The sequence below is a fragment of the Mesocricetus auratus genome, unplaced genomic scaffold (genome assembly GCF_017639785.1).
Source record: "Mesocricetus auratus isolate SY011 unplaced genomic scaffold, BCM_Maur_2.0 Super-Scaffold_100007, whole genome shotgun sequence".
Taxonomy (NCBI): domain Eukaryota; kingdom Metazoa; phylum Chordata; class Mammalia; order Rodentia; family Cricetidae; genus Mesocricetus; species Mesocricetus auratus.
Window position 1 is genome coordinate 9,414,403 of NW_024429191.1, and position 20,977 is coordinate 9,435,379.

Genomic DNA, 20,977 nt, shown 5'->3' on the forward strand with positions numbered 1-20,977 from the left:
CTAGGTTGCAGCCACCACTCACATTTGCATGCAGGGCCATCTGTCGGGCCACAAAGGACAGGTTTCGATCAGACACGATCTTGGCCACACTGGTGTCCACGAGGCCTTCCATGTCTGTGGAGACACAGTGCTCATACCGGACTCAGGCCAATTGTTCCCCTACCCAACCTGATCCTCACCTTTCCTGCACTGCAGGGTCAAGAGGTTGCATTTGTAGTCCAGCGGAGTGATGATCACATGCACAAAGTTGAATTGGCCCTGTCCACACAAGAGGAGAGTCATCCTGGTTTCACTGTTGTGTCAGGGTTATCACCTCAGTAGGCAGCATTGGCCACCTGCCTTTGTCTTCATCTCTGGTTAAATGCAACCTACTGTGCATGTGGGCCCCGACACAGGTTTGCTTATATATACAGTCTGCCTTGCAGACTCCCTGGCACTCCTAAGGCCTCCCCCCAGTCTATACATAAGAGACAACTTTACAGACCTGGCCTTTCAAGTACCCCATCTCAGTGAGCTGTACTGGCTTTTCCCAGCATCCTGCCTCAGCTCCCCTCACTCATCCTGGAAGAAGCTGCCGTGGACGGTCTCACCAGACAATACCAAGGACCAGTCATCCTAGATTGCCCCTCCTAAGGCCTTGCTGGGTCCTTTATGGCTTCTGGTACCGTCTACACACTTGTTATGCTTCAGACTTGCCAGCTTGAGCTCTACCCTTAGAAACCACTCCAAGCAGACACTACGCTCCTATTGGGCACATATTCACCTAGCTACTCCTCAGGAGCACAGCTCATCCTATAGATGAAGAAACAAATTTCGTGATCCTATCTTCTTGTGTCCCTGACAGCATGTACATGAGGCTCCCAAGAGGGGCTACCCTTTTAAAGCACTAGGGCCAATTCAAGATACAGCAGCAAACATTTTTACAGATGGCTTGGGTTACTACTCAGTCTGGTGTGTAGGTGGCCATTGCCTGGGTATCCAGCACATGAAGATCCCACTCACCTTGATGGTGCCCAGTTTGAAGTCCTCACCAGAATCATTATAGATGATAGAAACAAAGTCATTGCCCAGGTGCCGTTTCTTGTCACATCGGTGCTTGTCCACATCCTTCGTGGGCATCAGGGTGGCAATGTGGAAAACAGCTGTAGGGTGGATGACACTGGGCTGGGTTCCAGGATAGGACATCTCAGGCTGGGCTTAAGGACCCAGGTTGAGACCTCTGTATCCCTCCAGATTTCCCTTGTCTTTTTTTCCAGCAGCTCTTGGCTCCTCTCCCACAGAACAGAGCTTGGAAGCAGGCCAACCTAGAGCAATACACACCTTGCATGATGTCATCATGCCAGCAGTAGGTGAACTGGCCGTCCTCGCCACACACATCCAATCCACCCAAATACACCTTGTCTGGCTGGCAGTCCTTCAGCTCAATGAGCCGGCCAAGACCTGTCAGAAACTCTGTGTACCTGTAGGAGCCGTGCTCATTTGATAGGATGGCCAGCTCGCTGCTGCTCTGTAGAGAAATCCAGAGGAGGAGAGTAACATCAGCTCAATAACAAGAGTCTGGCAGATTCATCACTGATGGAAAGCCAGGTTGGCTATTACCATCTCTCACTCTGTACTTCATGCTCATAGCTGTCCACATGCACTGTGTCACCTGGCCCCTCTCTCAGCTAGCAAAATTAACACACCCAGAACCCTAGCACTGCTCAGCAGTCCTGCAACCAAACCCAAGCCTGTTCCTCTTGCTTGGATGGTCATCACCTAACTTCATCATGGCTCTAAATAGCAGCCAGAGGGATACTTTTAAAATTCTGGTGCTAGGCAGGGTGGCAGCGGCACTTGGGAGGCAGAGGCAGGCAGATAGATCTCAGTGAGTTCAAGACCAGCCTGGTCTACAGAACAAGTTTCAGGACAGCTAGGGCTGTTACACAGAGAAACCCTGTCTCAAAAACAAAAAAATGCTGGTGCTGATGGTAACCTATCTCAAAGTAGCAGGGTCCTCACCTCACTCAGAAGGAAAGTACAGTCCATGTCCATACAAGGACTGAGATTGTCCATGATGGCCCTCTGCCGCCAGCCACTTGGCTGCATTCGCTCAGTGGCTCATCCCAGAGCCTCAGTAGTCTGCTATTGCAAGCATGCACCCTGCAGTGCTCACAGCTCTGCATACCAGCATGTTGGCCTGTCATCTCATAGCTGTGCCCCTGGCTCAGGGTTCAACAAGCTCCCAGTGCTCCAGCGCATCAAAGACCAGAGACTGAACTCTGAGACAGGAGGCACCTAGACACACCACCTGAGACCAAAGGATCCGATGCTGGCCCCAGGGCCTTACCTGGCCTTCTCCCACATACAGGACAGCAATTTTGTGGGTGTCATAGGATGGAATCTGGTCAAGGAGCTGCACTGACCGCTCGAAGGACTGTAAGTCACACAAAGCCTATGTGAGTTCAGAGACTGTCCTGCCACCAACCCAGATAACACACCCAGCACCGGTTCTCAGGGTGATTGTCTCCACCCAAATAAAACACATCCTGCTGCCATAAGGGGTAGGCCCCTCTTATGACCCACCCTATAGTGGAGAGAGAAGGCAGGCCTACCTCATTGGGTAGCAGGATGGGCTTATTAGACTCGTCACCAAAAAAGGGTGAATGGTAAAGCTGTAGGAACACAAAGCTGCAGAGAAAGCACTGGTCAGGGCAGGGCCAGGATGGAGGCCCCACCCCACCTGCAGTGTTCAAGAACCCACCCTCCTTATGGCTCCCTCCAGCCACGGGGAAGACACAAGACTCTCCATGTATGCCTATTCTGCCCAGGCAGTGTCTGAGAGCTCCAGCCAAGAAGAAAATTTATCCCTTAGAGTTGGTGGCAATTTGGGGTTTATGCCCACCTAGGGTTGATGCCTGGCACTTTCTCAGCACTGGAGGTCGCAGCTCTGCTCTTGAAGGTATCCCTCTCCACCCTCTTGCCCCTTCGTGATGGGGCTGAATCAGAGATGGTGTAGCCTCGGGGCCGGAGGCCACTAGGGGAGCGGGGAGAACTGGAAGGCAGGGGACCTTCAGGTGGGACTGTGACACGGCTGTCTTCACCTGGGGCTGACCAGGTAGCCGCTTCCCCATCCAGGATCCCCGACTGGGACCGGACCTTAGATTCAGGACTCAGCCGTCCAAGATCAGCCTTGTCCCCTAGGTCTCCAAGGATGTCCTGCAAGGTCTGTAACTCAGGAGAAGAGCTAGACTTGCTCAAGGGCTGTGAGGGTTGGAAGGAGAGGTCCACTGCAGGCCGAGTCCCCTCAGAGGAGATGGCCCGCTCGATAGGGATGCCCCCGGCAGCCAGCTCCTCCAAGTGGGACTTTTCTTCCTGGCTGGATGCTGAGGATGACTGCAAAGATGATTTAGAAGAAACACTGTTAGAGGCACTCAAGAGCCAGGCTCCTCTGGCTCTACTTCCAGCCCTCGAGCTGTGTCTGCCATGCCTTCTGGGCCCTTCTTCTCTCTGGGCCCTTCTTCTGAGCAGAGAAGCCAAGAGCCCCATAGACTGAAAAGTTCCACAATAAAGTCCACTCAGATGGAGGATGAGACACCCAGATGGCCTGAGCATGAGGGACATGGAGGAAGAACCAGCCATTTCTTAGTCGAGGGGAGGAACTCTCAGAGAAAATTAGTACAGAGCAGGAGTCGGGTGGAAGCTATGCCACCTGCCCTAGGCCTTCCTGAGGCACTCACTCACCCTGCTGTAGGTGTCAGGACGCTGGCAGTGCCTGTCTGTACCTAGTGATGCCTCAAAATCCTCCAATTCAGGGGGTTCCACTGGCACATGAGCCTCTCCTGGACTTCCCTCCTCATGAACCACAGCAGAGTCTGGGAGGACACAGACAGGATTGCTTGTGATGTACTGGGCAGGGCCAGATGCTCATGTGGCCTCTGAACACCAGCTTCTTCCTGCCGGAAGGGTAACGCCCCACACAGCTTTCCACCCTCCTCCTGTGGCTGCCACTGGAGCAGGCTGGAGATAGACTCTGAAGGCTGGGGAGCCCTGGCTCTAGTTCCTCCTGCAGGAGTGGGAAGCCGCTCTGCCCACTCCTGCATCACTAGCGGCGGATAGGAGAGCAGGGCCATTCAAGAAGGGCTCCAGCTTGGGAGGGGTACAGTGTCTGAAGCCAACTCTGAGACTAGGACTTTGGACCTGAGGAAAGAGGATGTCCCCATATGCAGACGTGCAACCCACTCTGTAGGCAGAGGCTTCAAGTCTAGTACTTGAGGGAAGGAAGGGATGAAGTCCCCAAGCAGCACTTCCCAGGCCAACACTGGGGCAGGGTAAGAAGCAATTAAAGGTCGGTGCAGCCTGTGACACCCTCCCCTAGCTCCTGCCCAGACTGCAGCAGCCAGGCATACACGCCCCTTCCAAAGCAGGCTCCTGTACACGTGAAAGAATCTGCAGGGCAACCTTCAGGAGCCAGTGGCAAAGAGGTAGGGGCCTTGTCACCAAGGTTGGCCAGCTATGATGAAAGGGAGATGCACAAAACAGTCAGACCATCAGTAGCTAGGAAAAGGTCAGCCCAATAGCTGCCGCCCACAGCAATCAAAGGGACTACCCAACCTGTCAGCCAGAGGCCACATACACCTCAGGAGCAGAGCTCAGCTCAGGACACGTGTCAGAGGGTTCCCATGAGCTAAGCACTGGCATCCTACACGATGTCCTCGTGTCAGCCAAGACCCTGCTCCCCAAGGGCGATGAGAGGCTCAGCTGGCCATGGAGGGGTGACCAGATGAGGGGTGATGAGAACTGCATCTATGAGGCAGAGTGGTGCTCTGCACACCACATGGCTTCCTCACAGGGATGCGCCAATACCTGCCCAGGAAACGCTCCTGTGCAGCTGTCCTTGGCAGCTGGACTGGTACAGGGAGGAGAAAGAAGCCACTGCAAGGTAACCACGCGAGTAGCCTCGTCAGCGGCAGAGACTGCACAAGGCCGAGCAGAGAGGACGGGCATAGCCCCGGGCCTGGAGAGGAGAGAGGGGAGGGCCAGCGGCGGCCAGGGCCGGCACACAGGGCTCCCTGCTCTCCAAATAGCATGCACAGCCTTCGGGAGGTCAGTGCTGGTCAGCTGCCTCAGCCTCCAGGTACCATCTATGGCCACATATCTAAGGGCCTAGCTGGGCAGGGTTGGCAAGCAGGCAGGCAGGCTCAGGCATCCCACCCCAGGCCCGGGGGATGCTCAGCTGTCCACAGTGCTTCCTCACCCAGAGCCATGCACATCATGGAAGTGCTGGCAAAGACTCCAGAGAGCTCCACCCAGAAACTGCCAACTCCAGTAGCATCCTGGTAGTGGCAGCAGGTACCCGTCTCCAAGGAAGAGGGTTTCTTCAGCAGGCATGAACCTGCTCCTAAACTCTAGGGACCGGAACACTAGTATCTCCCCAAAAGACCCTGACAATTAGGCTTCAGTGGAGAGAACCACGCTGCCATCAGACAAGGCATCTGGGGTTCAGCACTGCCCATGCTCCCATGCTCACCTGTGTTAGAGCGTGGGAGAGGTGGCGGCTTGGCTGTGCCAGCAGCTGGCACTGACAGTGACTTGTACAGGGCCGTGTCCCGGTGCTCCTTGAAGCGCTCAGCAGCCATAAGAGCATTGGACAGCTCTTGCAAGGGCATGTTGTTGATGTCCGAGGAAAAGGGGCTGAGTGGGTTCTCCAAGCTCATCAGCCAGCTGGTGTTCCCTGGGGGCAGGTAGTCCCTCAAGCCTCAGGCCACACTTCTCATAGCCACACCCTATTCCTAGCACCATCTCCAACAGCCTACACCCACTCACACCCTCTGTTGTTCTAGATGAACACTACACTGAGACCAGGCAAGTCAGGGCACACATCAGGGCAGAGGTTCCTGAGACAGCCTGGAAGCCCAGAGCTATGTCCTCCCTGGTGCCACACCCTACAGCACCTGAGACTGTTCCAGGGCTTGGGGGCTTTGTTAAACCCTTCCTTGTGACTGTCATGCTCTTGTTGTAAGCTGACTTGTATGCTAAACTCTAACCCAGGCCTCAGAAAGTGACTATGGAGAAATGGTAAAGAGGTGACTGAGGCCAAGTGAGATCACATGGGTGGCCCAGGCTAATGACTGGTATGTACACAACAAAGGATTGGGGCTCAACCTTGAGGCACCCCCTTGCTTGCAGGCTCAGGAGAGTCCTGAAAAGGGATCAGCTCAGCCCCCATCTAGTCTCATCTCCTGGTGTCTACATTATAAACATCTGTAGGGTGAGCTGCCCTGTTGGGTACTTTGCAAGTACCTCAGCCACCACCCATCTCTGAAGACCAGCCTCAGAGTAAATGACTCAATACCCTACGCTTGTTACTCTGGGTCTACAGCCTGGAGAAGACCATTGCACGCTCTCCTGGGGATTCCAGTTTGCCTCCTTTCTCAGTACCTGTGGGCCTGCGGACCAAGATTTCAGCCCAGCCCTGGGTCAGCAAAGGCACATAGGCTGCCAGATTCGTCGTCTCTGCTTTTGGGAGCTGGGTTCCTGAAGAGGCCTTCTCGGGCTTTGCTGTTGGTGCAGTTTGTGGTCCCAGAGAAGCAGGGCCACCTGAAGTATGGGGAGCTGTAGTGTCTAGGGCACCAACACGAAGGCCGTGGCCCCCTAAAGACAAGGGGGTTGAGATTGGTGACCACCACTTACCCAGTACTCTGTACCAAACACAGAGCAGACCCTCAGGCAGCCTGGAGGTACCTGGCCCACACCCAAGGAAAGCTGGAGGACAGCCCCAGCCCCTGGTTTTGGCCCTTTCAGAGTGGTAGCCTCCTGGGCTGAGAGCAGCAAGACACCCAAGGTTTGCCCACTGAACCACAACTCATTCAACTATGGCAGATAAAGCTCTTGGTGAGCTGGGTGGGCTCCAGGCCCTTCAGCTGCGGGGCCTTACTCCACTGATAAGCAGGTGTCATGCCTCTAAACACAGACGGAGACAAGTAGGCCACAAGGACCACACCCAAGAGCCATCAGGAAGTGGTCAGTCATAAAGCCAGCCTGAGCGGCCCTCTGAACACTGAGCCAAACTGAGAGGCAGCTAAGGGATATGATATGAGCATCTGGCAAGACTTGGCTGGGGTAGAAACTCACCTGACATGGAGCGGACCCGGTCGCGGGCCCCACGGGATACCTGCTGCCCAGCCTGGGACTCCAATTTGGCTGGTGCTTCCTTTGTCTGCCTCACATGAACACCAGGATCAGAACTAAGGACATAAGTACCCGTACAGAGTCAACTATGCATGGCCCCCAGGGTTTCCAGGATCACAGTGTACACAGAAGGGAGGGACAGTCACCTTGATTCTGGGCCACCCTGCAGATCCCCCGAGTCCAGGCCCAGCAACGATCGGGTGCCAGTTCCCACACTTGTTGTCACAGTGACAAGCTTATTTCCAACCAGCCAGGTTTTGGTCCTACCCCCTGCCAGGAGGAACTCTCCCACAGGGGACCTAAAAGAATAAAAGTGTCTACTTTCCTTGCGAGTGCAGGGTCAAAGGGAACTCCAGGCAGTGAATCTTGGTTCCTGAAGGCTAGCAGGGTCTCAGGATCCCAGAGCAGCTGCCACCATGGGCATCCAGTTCAGCTACAGAGGAACAACTGGACAGCTGCCCCTCCCACTTCCAGAGCCCCAGCCCTGTAGTACAGCGCACACCTCTTGGGGACTGCGGTGAAGTTGGAGAACACATATCGAGCCATCATGTCCAGACATGTTTCTGTGAGCTCCAAGTGAAGATTCTTCAAGTTGTCATCAGCCTGGGCCATGGAGTTCTCATCTGCAGACCCCAGGCTGGCGCTGGTGAGGGATGTCTGTATTCTGCTAGAGGAAGAAACCATACCCAGGTCAGGGTCAGGGCTAAGAGAAGAACCATGGAGAGTCACCTACCACCAGGAGCCAAAGCTCAATGCATGCACCGCCAAAATGGCCTTGCTCAGAAAGCCCACCAGGCCCAGGGTGCAGCGGCCAGTAGAGCTACAACCTCACAAGCCATGTGGACCATGTCAACCCAGAGAGGAAGGGAGATAAGTGCCTTACAGCAAAGCCCCTCTGGTTGGAGCAGAGCTGAGAGACTGGGGAGACAGAACATCCTCTACCCAAAGCACAAGGAGTTAGCCATGGCTGCAACACACAGCTTAAGTCATGCAGACTTAGAGAACACAGGAGGACAGAGCAAGATTGCATTCTGCCCACAGGGCCACCTCCTGTCACGGACGGGGAGTGGCTGGGCTTTGTACACTGGATGACTGCTCAAGTTCCACTCACGCCCCAGGGACCAGAGGAAGACCTTTTGTAGGTTTGATTCTGACATGAGTGTCATAGCTCTTTAGGTCACATTTTGCTTATAAGGAATCTGCCAGAAAAAAAAAAGGGTTGAGAGAGGGGTATTACTGAACCCCTCACTGTCCCCAGCTATCAGAGGCCACACTGAGACGGAAGCCCAAGGCAGACACTAGCAAGGAGCTGGATCTTAGGGTAGTAGAAGCCACATCCAGGAAGGGCTTGAAGGTGAGGGAAGGATGCCCATCATTAGTATAAACAAAAACTCACAGGAAGATGCTAGCACCTAACCCTGGGGTCCAGCCTCCACTCCCAGGCTGGCCTCTACCCCAGGTCCCTATACAAAAGCCTCTAGTTCCCCTCAGAATGAAGCCCAAGAAAGAAATCTGCCCTGCAGAATGTGATGCCGAGCTTCGGGGAGTGTTATCTGAAGCCTGCACAAGTGCAACTTGGACTTACAAAGCTCTGCCCTTGCCTCTGAGGTGTGAGCCTGTGGGGCTGGCACTGGCCTCTCAGTTTTCTCAGGGCAGGTATCCTAGCTCTAATAAGGGCTCGGAGATGGCCTGAGGAGGCTGTGCAGCCAACTGTGTTAGTACAAGGCTTGGACAGAATGCAACCTTCCCCGGCTCTGCCACCAGGCTCTGTTAGGCTGGGACCAGGTTGTCCTCTAGCTCTGGTCAGGGAGAGCCACCAGCAGGTGAGGAGGTCATGCATGCAGCCCCATGCACCACCACCCGGGTGCTCATGGGGCCAAGCTCCAGGGTCTGTGCCCCCCACCCAACACAGCCCCACTACCTGCGGACCACATGTTCAGACACACTGATGCTGCGGCACCGGAAGGCCTCGGCTGCACAGCTCTCTTTGAATTCTTTCACAGGTGGAGAGTTATTCAGGCCTTGTTTGGGGACTCTGGCTATCCTCAAACTACCGGGCGAGGAAGGAAGCCCCAAGCCCCAGGGAGCCCAGCTCCCGGGAATGGGAGAGCAAGCCATTGGAGGGGTGAGGAGGAAAGGTCCCAGGCCACAGGGTCAAGATGGAGAGGTCCCGAGGGTGAGATGAACAAAAGAACCATGCCAAAGGACAGTGAGCAGGGGAAGAAACAGAAAACAAAAATGCATAAAAATACAGCTTGTAAATGCAACTGAGAAAATGTAAGGTTTCACGCATGATACCAAAACAAAAGACATTAGTGCAAATTAAACGTGTGTGGATCGCCCCGCACGGCAGATTCCAGGCTATGCTGACTGAACATCCCTGCCTGCCCCAAAGAGAGGCCTTTGATGCCAGGCCCTGGAACTCACTGTGGAAAGAGGCTAGTCGTCAACACAAGGCCCAAAGCCCCTAAGGAGGAGGCTCTGGCCAATGATGGCCAAACTGACAGTCTTCATCCCCAGCCATGAGGCTTGAGTATAGGCTGCACTGGAAAGTGCCGTACCCCCAGGGAGAGCTGAGACAGCCCGCGGGAAGCGGGGCAGGCAGGGCAGCAGGGCAAGGAGGTGCAGCGAGAGCAATGAGGACTGCACAGCTCTGCTTTCAGATCTGGCACAAGCATCTGTGACGGTGAAAAGCGTGTCCCTGATGAGCAAGCTCCAGAGGAGGAGGATGGCTATGGCGGAAAGCAGGGCTAACCGGAGACCACGGGCCAAGGAGTACATGTCTTTGAGTTCTCCCTGGCCAGGTCCAAGTCACAGCTGCCACGCTACATTCTTTCACTCCGCTCCCAGGGCAGTGAGACCCCGCCCTATGCATCTTGATCTCTAACACAAAACATGTAATGCTAGCCCCGAGAAGCCAGGATGCTGGCACATGGGCTGTAAGCCAGCAAATGGGAGGCACTAACAATCTCTACAGGTCCTGCCCAAGGACACCTCAGGCCCAGGTCACCATGCATGGTGACATCCCCTCATTCCTAGTGCCATGTTCATTGGCATAGAAGTCACTAATCTTAAGTTACATCCTAGGGTCCCACCCGCTTGATACCAGGCAAGGCCCCAGAAAACCCCGAACCTTTTGGGCCTCTCATTAAGACTGGTGCTCCGTGCTCTGAAACTGTCCTTCTCAGGGGTGTCATCAAAAGACAGGAGGACATTGGATCGCAGGCCCTGGAGTTGGGGTGGAGACATAAGCTGTGACGGGGACCATGGGAGACCAAATCAGAAGTTCTCTCCCCATGCCTACCTCAGGTTGAGTCCAGTCAGCCAGTCAGCAGAGCCAGCTCCTGGGTGCCACAGAGCCTCAACCAGTGCCCACTCCATCCATGACCCTGTCCATTGCCCATGTCCCACCCCATCCATGGCCCCTGGCTGACCTTAGTGATATAAGGGACAAAATCCTTCCGGAAGGGCAGTCGGCACCTAATGAACCACATCGCTATAACATGATGGGCCAGACACACGATGTACTGATTGAACCTGGGGTGAGAAGGCACAGCTTTAGCCCCCCCTTGGCATCAGTGGGAAAACATCTTGGGGCTTCAAATTCAGAACAGAGGTGCTAGGGCATCAGGAGACTCTTGAGCTTGGAACCCAGATTGGCTGGGAAGGAGGACCCAGGGCAGCCAGACTTACTTGGAGGGATTGGTATATGGCAGGGAGATGGCAAACACACTTGCGTATTGTTCTGCAGCAAAGTTTCTGTAAAGGTGGGGCAGCCTGGCCAGAGCTGTGACACAAGGACAGCCATCAGGGGAGCCTTAAAAGTCAGAGCCACTATCCAAAGCCACCTAAACATAACCTTCGAGACCCAGGCCTCAGTTCTCCATCCCAGGGACAAACAGTCTATGGTTCCTAGACCAAATCTAGCCCATGGCATGCAGTTATACGATCCATGCACTGCAAAAATTTTGATCATTTTTACAGGGTAGTAAGCACAAGAAAGTTTATGTGACCTACAAAGTATCAACTTTCCACACTGGCCCTTCCCACCAAATGCTGGCCTAGCTATCTGGTATCTCCAGATCTAAGACTGATGCTCCAGATACGCAAGGAGTTAGAAAAAAGGGAATAGTACAATACCCTGAAAATTTGCAAGTTATAAAAAGAGAGGACAAAACAGGTGAAAGTGACATAATCCAAGTGCTCTGAGGGCAGAAAGGAGACTAAAAAAGCCAGTGTGGGCATGGGGCAGAGGCTGAGGATGATAGGCAAGTTTCTGAGCAGAAAGAAAAGGAACGGCCTGTCCCAGGCCACACAGAGGAGCACCAGGGAAGCTGGCAGGAAGGCTAACACCCTGAGCCAGCAGAAGTGCCAAGACTGTGTTCCCCAAGGAGGCCAACCTGTGTGCAGTCAGGAGGGCTGGAGAAGTTGTTCACAGGTACAGGCCTAAATTCAAGTGTCCACCCCACACAGCTGCCCACGGATACATATGTACCGGTGTGTACAAGCAGAACCACACACACTCACTCGACAGGAACTCCAGGAGGGGGATGGCCATACTGGCCGTGGCAGAAATGTGTGTCAGCTTCACGACCAGGACAGGTAGTGCCTTGATGATGATGTCGGGCATCTCTACACTGCAGATGGCCAAAGCCACCACACACTGGCTGGCACATCGGTAGATGAGGCCTTGCTCTAGGCAGTAAACCATCTCACGCTGAGGGAAGCAAGATGTGAGATACAATGACTCTACCTGCCATCAACTGACATGGCACCCCTAACCCCAACAGGAGGGTCAAGCTACTCCGGTATTCCAGGTACTTCTCCAGACTTTGTTTCTTTCTTTTGCCTACTTTGAGATGATTCTTGGAGGAGAGTGGGGGCAAGTCTTAGAAATGCCCCTCAGTGCCTGAGTGAGCCCATCCTCACAGATGATATCCACCCTATGGCCAATAGGATTAAACCTCATGCCCAGGGGTCACACCCCCATCATTCTGAGCCTCCCAAAGGACTGGCCTAAGGAGAAGCACCGACTGGTGTAGCAAGTACCTCCTGGTTGATATCCCCTGTGAAGACAACAGCAAAACGACAGCTCATGACACATATGGGCTCAATGCCCCAGAATATCCCTGCTTTCTTGAAGCAGCCCTCAGAAACATTTTGGATTCAGAGTCTCCATGACCTAATGGCCCAGCTTAGACGGTTGCCCTCTGGCATAATGTCAGTGGGGATTATGGAGCACACCCAATGCACAGGGGCATTTCATTCAAGCTGAGCAAACTGCCTACAGTCAGGAACCTGGGCTCAGGGCAAAGACATTCCTGAGCTGAACCCCAGTCCCTCTCCTGGCTGCGAGGACTGTGAGCAGGCTCCTAACCTCAGCCACAGCTCATTCTGTCATGGAGACAGAACAGAATTTAGGGGATACACAGAGGACGGTAGAGAACAGTGTAGGGTGGCAGGAAATGAGGACTGCTGTGACCCTGACAAAAGGAGAGGTGACAGCCAGGAGTCCTGACCAACCTACCACACTTCTTAAAGCTGATCTGGTCACCTGTCCCCAAACCTAGCAGAAAGAGTTCAAGGAGCAGTCCTCAAAGGGGGAGGTCATGCTAGGGAGAGGAGGACAACGGGCACAGCCAAGGGCTATGTCAAAGCACAGAGCTCACAGAAAACTCACAAGTGCTGTGCCTGGGACTCAGCTGCTGTCACCCGGGCCCAGCAGCCAGCTTATAGAGTGCCCCTTTGTCCCACTGTTGTCCCCCTTCCCATCTCTCACCTGTTTGGTCTTGTCCAAATAGTTGTGGTAAGATATTAATGCTGTTAGCACAGGAACCACAGCCAAGTGCAGATCAGTCCTTGAGAAGCCTTCCGGTGTACCTCGGAGCCGCTCAATGGTCTTTGGGTCTGAAAGCTGCCATAAGACACAGTCCTGAAATCTCTGTTCTACAGTAATATTCCTCAGGAGGCCAAGCGCACCCCTAAGCAAGCACAGAAGACCCCCTACTTCCTTCCTGGCAAAGGTCTTCCTAAGAAAACTCAAAACTTGTGATTATGTAGCAGGACATAACTATCACAGGTGCTCTAGTCTAGAAGAGCAGAAACCCAGGACAGATCTACTCAGTAACATGTCCTTGCTCAGGGACCTCCAATGCACATCTGGAATTTGATGAGACGGGATTGCTAGGACATTTTTGGCATCATAGCCTCTGTTGGCTCCGGGAGCATGGTCTGGAGCCAAGGTTCATTCTCAAAGACACAGAATCCCAGCTGGGTAGCAGCAGGAACCTGTGAGGAGCATCCTCTGTTTTAGAAGGAAGCCTAGATTACAGCCTACTGCAAAGGCCACCACAAATGACACAGGAGGAGCTGGCACAGGGGCTGTGGTGGGCATTACCATGGAGCAGAGGGCAGAAGACAGCTGGTCAACATTGCAGGGGGAGGTGAAAATGAGGACTTTGTAGCGCAGGGACTCAGGCAGTTTGCTGAGAACCAGCTTCAGCACCTTCCAGTCGGTCTCCTAGAAGAGATGGTTACGGTAGCATGGCTCACTCGACTTGGCGACGGAAGGCTCCGTCACCATTTGTAGCTGCGTGGCGATACACAGCTACAAGGCTTCTGGATTTCTGTTCTCTTGCCCACAGAGTATTCATTGAACCTTGACCTGTGTCCCGGAATTGTACTAGTAGCCACTTCTCAGAGAAAGCCTTGGACACTGGATAGTACCTTGGACAGTGGTGACCACCCTCCAAAGGCCAGGCTGAGAGGAGACCCAGCAGACGGCATTGCCTCCTCCAACCTCTGAGTAGTTTAGGACTTCCCCAGGTCTGGCTCTGCCCTCCCTCACCTGCCGAGTGTTGGCATGGTAACTGCCTACCGCTGCACTGTATTGAAGGGCTCCCAACAGATGCCACCAGCTAAGCTTCTACAGCACTGACACTGGCAGAGGAAAAGCTGAATTATGGCCAAGGGTAGAGGGGAGCACACAGCAGTCCAAGATCTCTGGCAGAGAACCTGTGTGTTAGCCCACGGCCATAGCCACAGAGAGGACACAGCTCTCTGGCTTCTGCCTGTAAATGTCCATGAGGGATAGCCTACTCCCAGAGCCAAATCATAAGCAGTCCTGAACCTGACACTCTGGCAGGAGGCCTAGATACTCCTAGGAAATAACCTGCCAGCTCCAGCATCTTCAGGGGCTCTGGACCTCCGCTCCCTTCAGTGCCCCCCCTGCCTTGGTCTCTTGCCTGGCATCTTTAGCACCTCTCACTCCGTAAATCCACACCCCCTGCTTCCAGGCTTTGCTGACTCCTTTCTCTGGAACCATCTCTACTTTTCAGGCCTGACCTCAGTTTACCTGGTAGACATCCCTAAGACATAACTATACCTACTGTAACGCTACACTGCCCACTGTGCCCTCCCCATGAAGTGCATGTTGGTCCAGGGTTACTATTATCTGACTATATTTCTGAGTCCTGTTGCAAGATTTCACTCATACAAGGATGAAAAACATTGTGTTTATTTCAGGAATTTGATACCCCGCTCGGGGCAGGGACAGCTCAGACTGCCCTAACAGAGCCTGAGGAATGGGTCCATCTCACCTGCTTCAAGCACTGTAGCAATACACGGAAAAGCAGCGAGTAAGGCAGGCAGCCAAGGCGTACAGCAGGGCCTGTAGGCACAGGGCTAGGCGGCCCAGCTGGAGGTGAAAGGGGCCCACTGGCCTTCTTCTCTGAGGCCCTCTCCAGCTCCCTGTGGAAGCAGGTGGGGAAGACAGCTGACACAGTACCACACTGTGCAAGTCAGAACAGACATGGTCCCTCCTGACCCAGCTTGCTAACAGCATCCCTTCTGAACAGTCCCTCTTAACATAAGACTAACTGGGACAGAGAACACCCAGCTTCATGTAATGAACAGCCCCCCAGAGCATGAGAGGCTCGCATACATGCAGTCACAGAGACAGTAAGGGCTGAATCTCACGACCCCATCCTTGTTGGGCAGGCCCAGTCGATGCAGCGAATCAGCCCGCAGCAGCAGCAGGAAGTCAAAAGCCTGCCAGGGAGCAAAATGGCCATAAATCAAGCCAGGAGCCTGACTCTGGGCAGGCAGAGAGATCCTAACCACTTAGCAGCACTCTACAGACGACTGAAGCCTCAACTCCTAAGAGGGAGACTTCTCCCCGGCAGCTATCTGGTTCCCAGGTAACACCATACAGCCACCAACACCAAACAGCAAATTATTCTCAGAACCCCATCATTTCCTATAGTGACACGAGGCTGAGATCCTTAAAGAACAGGCTGCACACTTAGCCTGGGAGTCCTCGGGGATTCCTTCTTAGTGACCTCAGCAGGGGCACCAGCATGGCAAGCTGTCGGCAGCTGTCAAGCTCTGCCTGGCCCGCCCCATTGTCTATTAGCTCATCTGAGGGAGCCCACTGTACAGGGTACTGACAGACTCTTTAGTACCAGGAGCACTTCAACTATATGCCAACCCAGGAAGCCAATGTGCCCCTATCCTGGACAACCGTATGACTTCAGAGTAATAAGCCACACGGGACAAGGAGTAAGATCAGGGAAAGGCAGTAGGTCCTGGGCAAAACAAACACAGCAGATGTCAAGGAGAAAAGTGCCTTGCACAGGACCCCCGCTAGGCCACCTACTGCCTCTCTAGACTATTGTAATACATCTTCCAAGCCTAAGGCAACATGCTGCCCCCTCCCCAAGAAGTGGTCACCCGCATGGCAGCCTCACCTGCAGCCGGATGCTGCTGGCAATGGGCAGGGAGTAGCCATGCTTGTAGTGAAGCTGGATGTGGCTAATGAGTGTCTCGTACACCCGAGTGGCATGGCTGGCAGGCAAGGTGTACAGCTTGGTCTGCAGAGAGAGAATGCACCAGTCCTATGACAGCAGCCAGAGGAAAGACTATGCAGCAGCCTCTGCCATGTGTTCCTCTGCACCCTTCAGTCAAGGTCCATCTCTATGAGCCTATCTCATCGGCAGGCACCAGGGGGCAAATTAGGAAACGCATCCAATGAGTACTGCACAGCAGGGGCCTGACCCATTCCTCGCATGCTGTAAAGGGGTTTCCAGTCCTCCAAGACTAAGCGAGGTCAACAAGGATAACCTGGGTGGGGAAAATACACTACAAGAGTCATTATCCCACTGAACAAGGCCCTAGCACTTCCACTGGAAGCATGAGCCCCTAACCCATCCTATTCCAACAAGGTTCTGTCCCTCCCTGGCAGGTGACAGGTAGGCCCAGGAGAAAGGCCTTGATGCTGCAAGCAGCCCTGGGAACCCAAGAGGCCTTCGTGGTCTCTGAGCCTTGGAGGTGAGCAGTGGGTACTGATAAACTCATCACTGTTTTTGGTTGTTGTTGTTGTTTGGGTTGGGTTTTGGTTGTTTGTTTTGTTTTCCTGGCTTGCCTGGAATTCTCTGTATTTGCAGGCCTTGAACTCACAGAGACCAAGCCGCCTCTTCCTCCACAGTGTGGGGATTAAAGGTGTGTACCATGCTCAACTCTCTTCTTTTAAAGACAACTGACATAGTTATTTTCCCTTGTCTCAGAACACACCATCCAATTCCCAGCAACCACATGGTGGCTCACAACCACCTGTAATGAGATCTGGTGCCCTCTTCTGGCCTGCAGGCATACATGAAGTGCAGCATACATAATAAGTAAAATCTTTAAAAAAAAAAAGAAAATATAAAAAAAAAGTTGCTGTCCTCAGCCAGGAAGTGGTGGTGCCAGGAGGTAATTCCAAGCACTCAGGAGGCAGCGGCAGGCGGATCATGTGAGTTCCAGTACAGCCAGGGCTGTTACACAGAAACCCTGTCTTGAAAAACCAATAAAAAACAAGTTGTCTGTCCTCTGATACCCACATATATGGCACATGTGTGCATGTGTGAACATACATACATAAAATAAATACAAGTTTTTAAAACTAAAGAGTGTCAGCATAGTAATCCACACTAGAAATCCTGGCACCCAAGAGAGAGGTAGCCAGTCTTTGTTACAAAGCAAGATCCAGGTGGAGCATTGGTGGCGCACGCCTTTAATCCTGGCACTCGGGAGGCAGAGGCAGGTGGATCTCTGTGAGTTCGAGGCTAGCCTGGTCTACAGAGTGAGTTCCAGGACAGCCACTAAAACAATACAGAGAAACCCTGTCTTGAAAAGAAAAAACAAAAACAAAGCAAGGTCCAAACCAATCTGGGCTACGTGAGACCCTGCATCAGCATAATACACACACATACACACACACACACACACACAAAGGAAACAAATTTGGATGCTAGGAAGTAGGCAACATATGTATGTGCACTTGTATTCCCAGCAACTAGAGAAGTGGAAGCAGAGAGGTCATGAATTAAAAATCAGCCTTGGCAAGATAATTAGAGTTTCTTTCAACAATAGGGAAAAAAAAAAAAGACAAAACCCAGAAGTGATTTGGCTATGGAGAACTATATACTCTGATGAGAATCAGAACTCATACAAGGCTAGCAAGTATGGGAAATGGAGCAGCCTGAGTGCAAAACAGTCCAGGAACTGACCATGACAATGCAAAGCTATAACAGCACTTAGGAGAAGGAAGCAAGAGGATCAAGAGTTCAGGACCAATCTAGCTTATATGGACCCTGTCTTTAAAAAGAAAAAAATGCTGGGCAGTGGTATTGCATGGCTTTAATCCCAGCACCTGGGAGGCAGAGGCAGGCAGTTCTCTGTGAGTTCCAGACCAGCCTGGTCTACAAGAGCTAGTTCCAGGACAGTCTCCAAAATCACAGAGAAACCCTGTCTTGAAACACCCCCCCCCCCCCCAAAAAAAATAGGTAAAAAGAAAAAAAAAGTGGGGCTATGGAGATGGAAAAGCACTTGCGACATAAGCATAAGGGCCAGCATTTGGATCCTCAGACTCACACCCAGCAGGATGTGGCAGCACATATCTGAACCCCAGGGCTCCTACAGAGAATCCCTGTATGCTCCCTGCCAGCCAGCCTGGAGTAGTCAGTGGCAAACAACAAGAGACACTGTCTCAAATAAGGTGGACAATAAGGACTGACACCTGGAGTTGTTCTCTAACCTCCAAGTGCACAGCACACTGTAGCATGAGTGTGCACACACACACACACACACACACACACACAAAGACAAAAACAGAACAGAACAAACCTGTGATGGTTCCTCAGGTGTGTATTATGTTGAGGTAGCAGCATCTCACTATGTAGCCCAGGTTGACTGTGGAGATAGCTACACAGCCTTGTGAACATATTTATAGCTAATGAGCACTTCATTATAAACAGAAGGCATTATATGATATGTGAATCCCAATAAATCTGTCTCAAAATGAAAACAGCTACAGGGCAAGCATGGGCTTCCTCTACATAGCAGTTGTAGTGGGAAAAAGTGCTGGAGGGGTACAGAGTAGCTCTGGGCAGCACAGACTAAATAGTTGTGAACAGCAAGGGCACACTGCAGGCCTCTCACACCTCCTACTGCTGCCCATTTTACCACCCAATCCCGGTCGACCGTCAGAGCTGGCTCTTCCAGGAGATACATCTCTTTAGAGAAGCTTCCAGCAAGAGTAGCAAAAACTAGTCTTCTCACCCTTCCAGAGCACCCACCTGAAGGATGACCAAGAGCCCCAGGACTGCAGTCTTCACATCCTCCAGGGAGGCCGAGTACACGGCCACGTCCCTTTCTTCCAGTTCCAGGGGCAGAGAGAGCGAGCGTGCCATCACCTTCCAAGAGACCAGCATGGAAGTTCCAAATTCAGGGTTTCCAGGTGGTTACCCACAGCTCCAACGCTATATAGCAAATAACTTCTCTTGCACTTCTGTTACACAAGTGATGTTCACAAACTAACAGGACAAAGAAACTAGCCCTGGACCTAGCTGTGCTATTATTCTTCAGGTGTCCAGCCCAGGTAGGACACTGGCCAAGCGGCAAGGTGGCTCAACACATGTCTGACACCACATATCTCAGGTGGAGGGGATACCCCTGCCCATGAAACAGCCACCAGTCGCAATGATAAGACTGGGCAGAACCAAGGAAGGCTCCATCCACGGAGTTTTGCCCATACCAGCCCAGACCTCTAGGTGGTTCTCACTTTTTCTATGATGTCCAGGAGACTGTTGAAGTGGTGGGTGTGGCAGCCTTCTGCCAGGTCCACCAGCAGCTGGGTGGCCAGCTTTCGAACCTGATGGTCTTTATCCTCGGGAATGTGGGAAAGCTGTGAGATGACCACTGAGTTAATCAGTTCCTCCTGCATTGGACAAAAATTGTAGAAGGTAAGCTTCCAGTCCCACAGTGGACAAGGGGCACATTTCAGGGACACCCTGTGACTCCCTCAAGGCACAGACCCAAAGTGTCACCAAAGACCACAGAAAAGATGAACAATGGAGGACGCTTCCTTTAGCCTTTATGAGACTCTGGATTCCATCTCCAACCCACACATCTACAAAGAACTCTCCTCTGTGGAGGGTCAGGTATCAGCATGAGTGTGTGTGTATGTGTTGGGCAAGGGAAACCCTGACATCGAAGAACCTACTGTCACAAGGACACTGTCATGAGAGCTTTCACAAGACTAGTGAAAGCAAACAAGTAGAGGACCATGAAGACCAACTCTGCTAAGAGAGAATAGAGTCCAGAGCTCCTATCTGCAAAGGCACAGAGCTCTACCCTGAGGGATGAGGGAGGAGATTGTAGTACAGATAAGCAAAGGGCAATTAGGGGCAGAAAAGCTGGGAGGGGAGAGGAGAAGCTGAGGAAGCTGGGAAGTCAGGCTGCCTGAGTGCAAAAGAGCTCACAAAACATCAAGCACTGAGTCGGGGTGCTTAATCCCAGCGCTCGGGAGGCAGAGGCAGGCGGTCTCTGTGAGTTCGAGGCCAGCCTGGTCTACAGAGTGAGTTCCAGGATAGGTAAGGCTACACAGAGAAACCCTGTCTCGAAAAACAAAACAAACAGAACATCAAACACCAATACTGCTCCCGAAAGCAAGAACAGCACTGACTCAAGGAAGGAGAGAGGTGGAGGCACAGGATGACGTAGGCATCCTGCAGCGGGTAGCGGGGCTAAGGGATGATGGATGGCAGACATGATACAGAAACCACACACACACTGTTCTGAAAGGCGCCAGTAGGGTCAGTGGCAGAGCATTCGCCTACCAGGTGTAGGACCTGGGTTCCTTCCCTAGAACAACACAGAAGATTTCTGAAGTCAGACCAGATTTTTCAGAAACTCCTGGGTTCTGAGTGAGGCTTAGGTCAGAATACCAGGAGGGCAAGTACCTGCCTAACTTCTTGGCAGCCTCCAGGGTCAGTACAGGCCTGACCACAAGTCACACAAGACCACAAACCATTGAGTGCACAGTGAGGGATGAGGCCAGCTGAAAGCATGCCATAAGGGGGAGTCAGGACCCCAAACAGCAACCAGCTCTGCATGTACAAGGTCCAGACGGGGGTGGAACCCAGAGCCAGCCCCACCCCCAGGACACACCCCAGCCTTTAGCTGAACACATACCTCATAGAACTGCCTGTTAATGAGCAGCACGAAGGACAGCACATCCAGAACCTTGATGCGCACGGCACTGCGGCACTCACTCCTACGAGAGGAGCAAACTTGCTTCAGCCAGATAGGAACACTTGCACCCTCAGCACACGTGCACTGGGCAGGAGGCCCAGCTCGGGACGACCCTCAGGGGATCCATCAAAACCCCAACCTAGACCAAGTAAAAGGGCTGCCTTCTGAGAGGCCATCTTTATGGACCTCCGTGTAGACAAGAGGACACTATTCTACTGAAAGGCCATCCTTCCCA

The 20,977-nt window shown here is 52.9% G+C and overlaps 1 protein-coding gene across 11 annotated transcripts in view; it reads right to left on the reverse strand.

Annotated features, from left to right (window-relative positions):
- Tsc2 (TSC complex subunit 2) overlaps positions 1–20,977 on the reverse strand; it is a 32,570-nt gene that overhangs the window by 549 nt on the left and 11,044 nt on the right. For 3 of the 11 annotated variants that reach the window (XM_040748261.1, XM_040748265.1, XM_040748271.1), the window contains exons 14-40: positions 20,683–20,764; positions 19,271–19,426; positions 18,786–18,902; positions 15,918–16,040; positions 15,113–15,219; positions 14,769–14,919; positions 13,568–13,690; positions 12,950–13,084; positions 11,698–11,887; positions 10,864–10,957; positions 10,605–10,707; positions 10,304–10,398; positions 9,092–9,220; positions 7,673–7,837; positions 7,317–7,469; positions 7,114–7,226; positions 6,421–6,633; positions 5,510–5,713; positions 4,846–4,914; positions 3,724–3,854; positions 2,885–3,375; positions 2,595–2,670; positions 2,330–2,416; positions 1,321–1,507; positions 1,003–1,142; positions 180–258; positions 23–114 (exon numbers count right to left, since the gene is read on the reverse strand). In XM_040748261.1, the coding sequence (XP_040604195.1) occupies positions 23–114; positions 180–258; positions 1,003–1,142; positions 1,321–1,507; positions 2,330–2,416; positions 2,595–2,670; positions 2,885–3,375; positions 3,724–3,854; positions 4,846–4,914; positions 5,510–5,713; positions 6,421–6,633; positions 7,114–7,226; positions 7,317–7,469; positions 7,673–7,837; positions 9,092–9,220; positions 10,304–10,398; positions 10,605–10,707; positions 10,864–10,957; positions 11,698–11,887; positions 12,950–13,084; positions 13,568–13,690; positions 14,769–14,919; positions 15,113–15,219; positions 15,918–16,040; positions 18,786–18,902; positions 19,271–19,426; positions 20,683–20,764 (3,805 nt within the window). The remainder of the gene's footprint in view (positions 1–22; positions 115–179; positions 259–1,002; positions 1,143–1,320; positions 1,508–2,329; positions 2,417–2,594; positions 2,671–2,884; positions 3,376–3,723; positions 3,855–4,845; positions 4,915–5,509; positions 5,714–6,420; positions 6,634–7,113; positions 7,227–7,316; positions 7,470–7,672; positions 7,838–9,091; positions 9,221–10,303; positions 10,399–10,604; positions 10,708–10,863; positions 10,958–11,697; positions 11,888–12,949; positions 13,085–13,567; positions 13,691–14,768; positions 14,920–15,112; positions 15,220–15,917; positions 16,041–18,785; positions 18,903–19,270; positions 19,427–20,682; positions 20,765–20,977) is intronic. The other 8 variants (XM_040748263.1, XM_040748262.1, XM_040748270.1 and 5 more) reach the window with 6 other exon arrangements.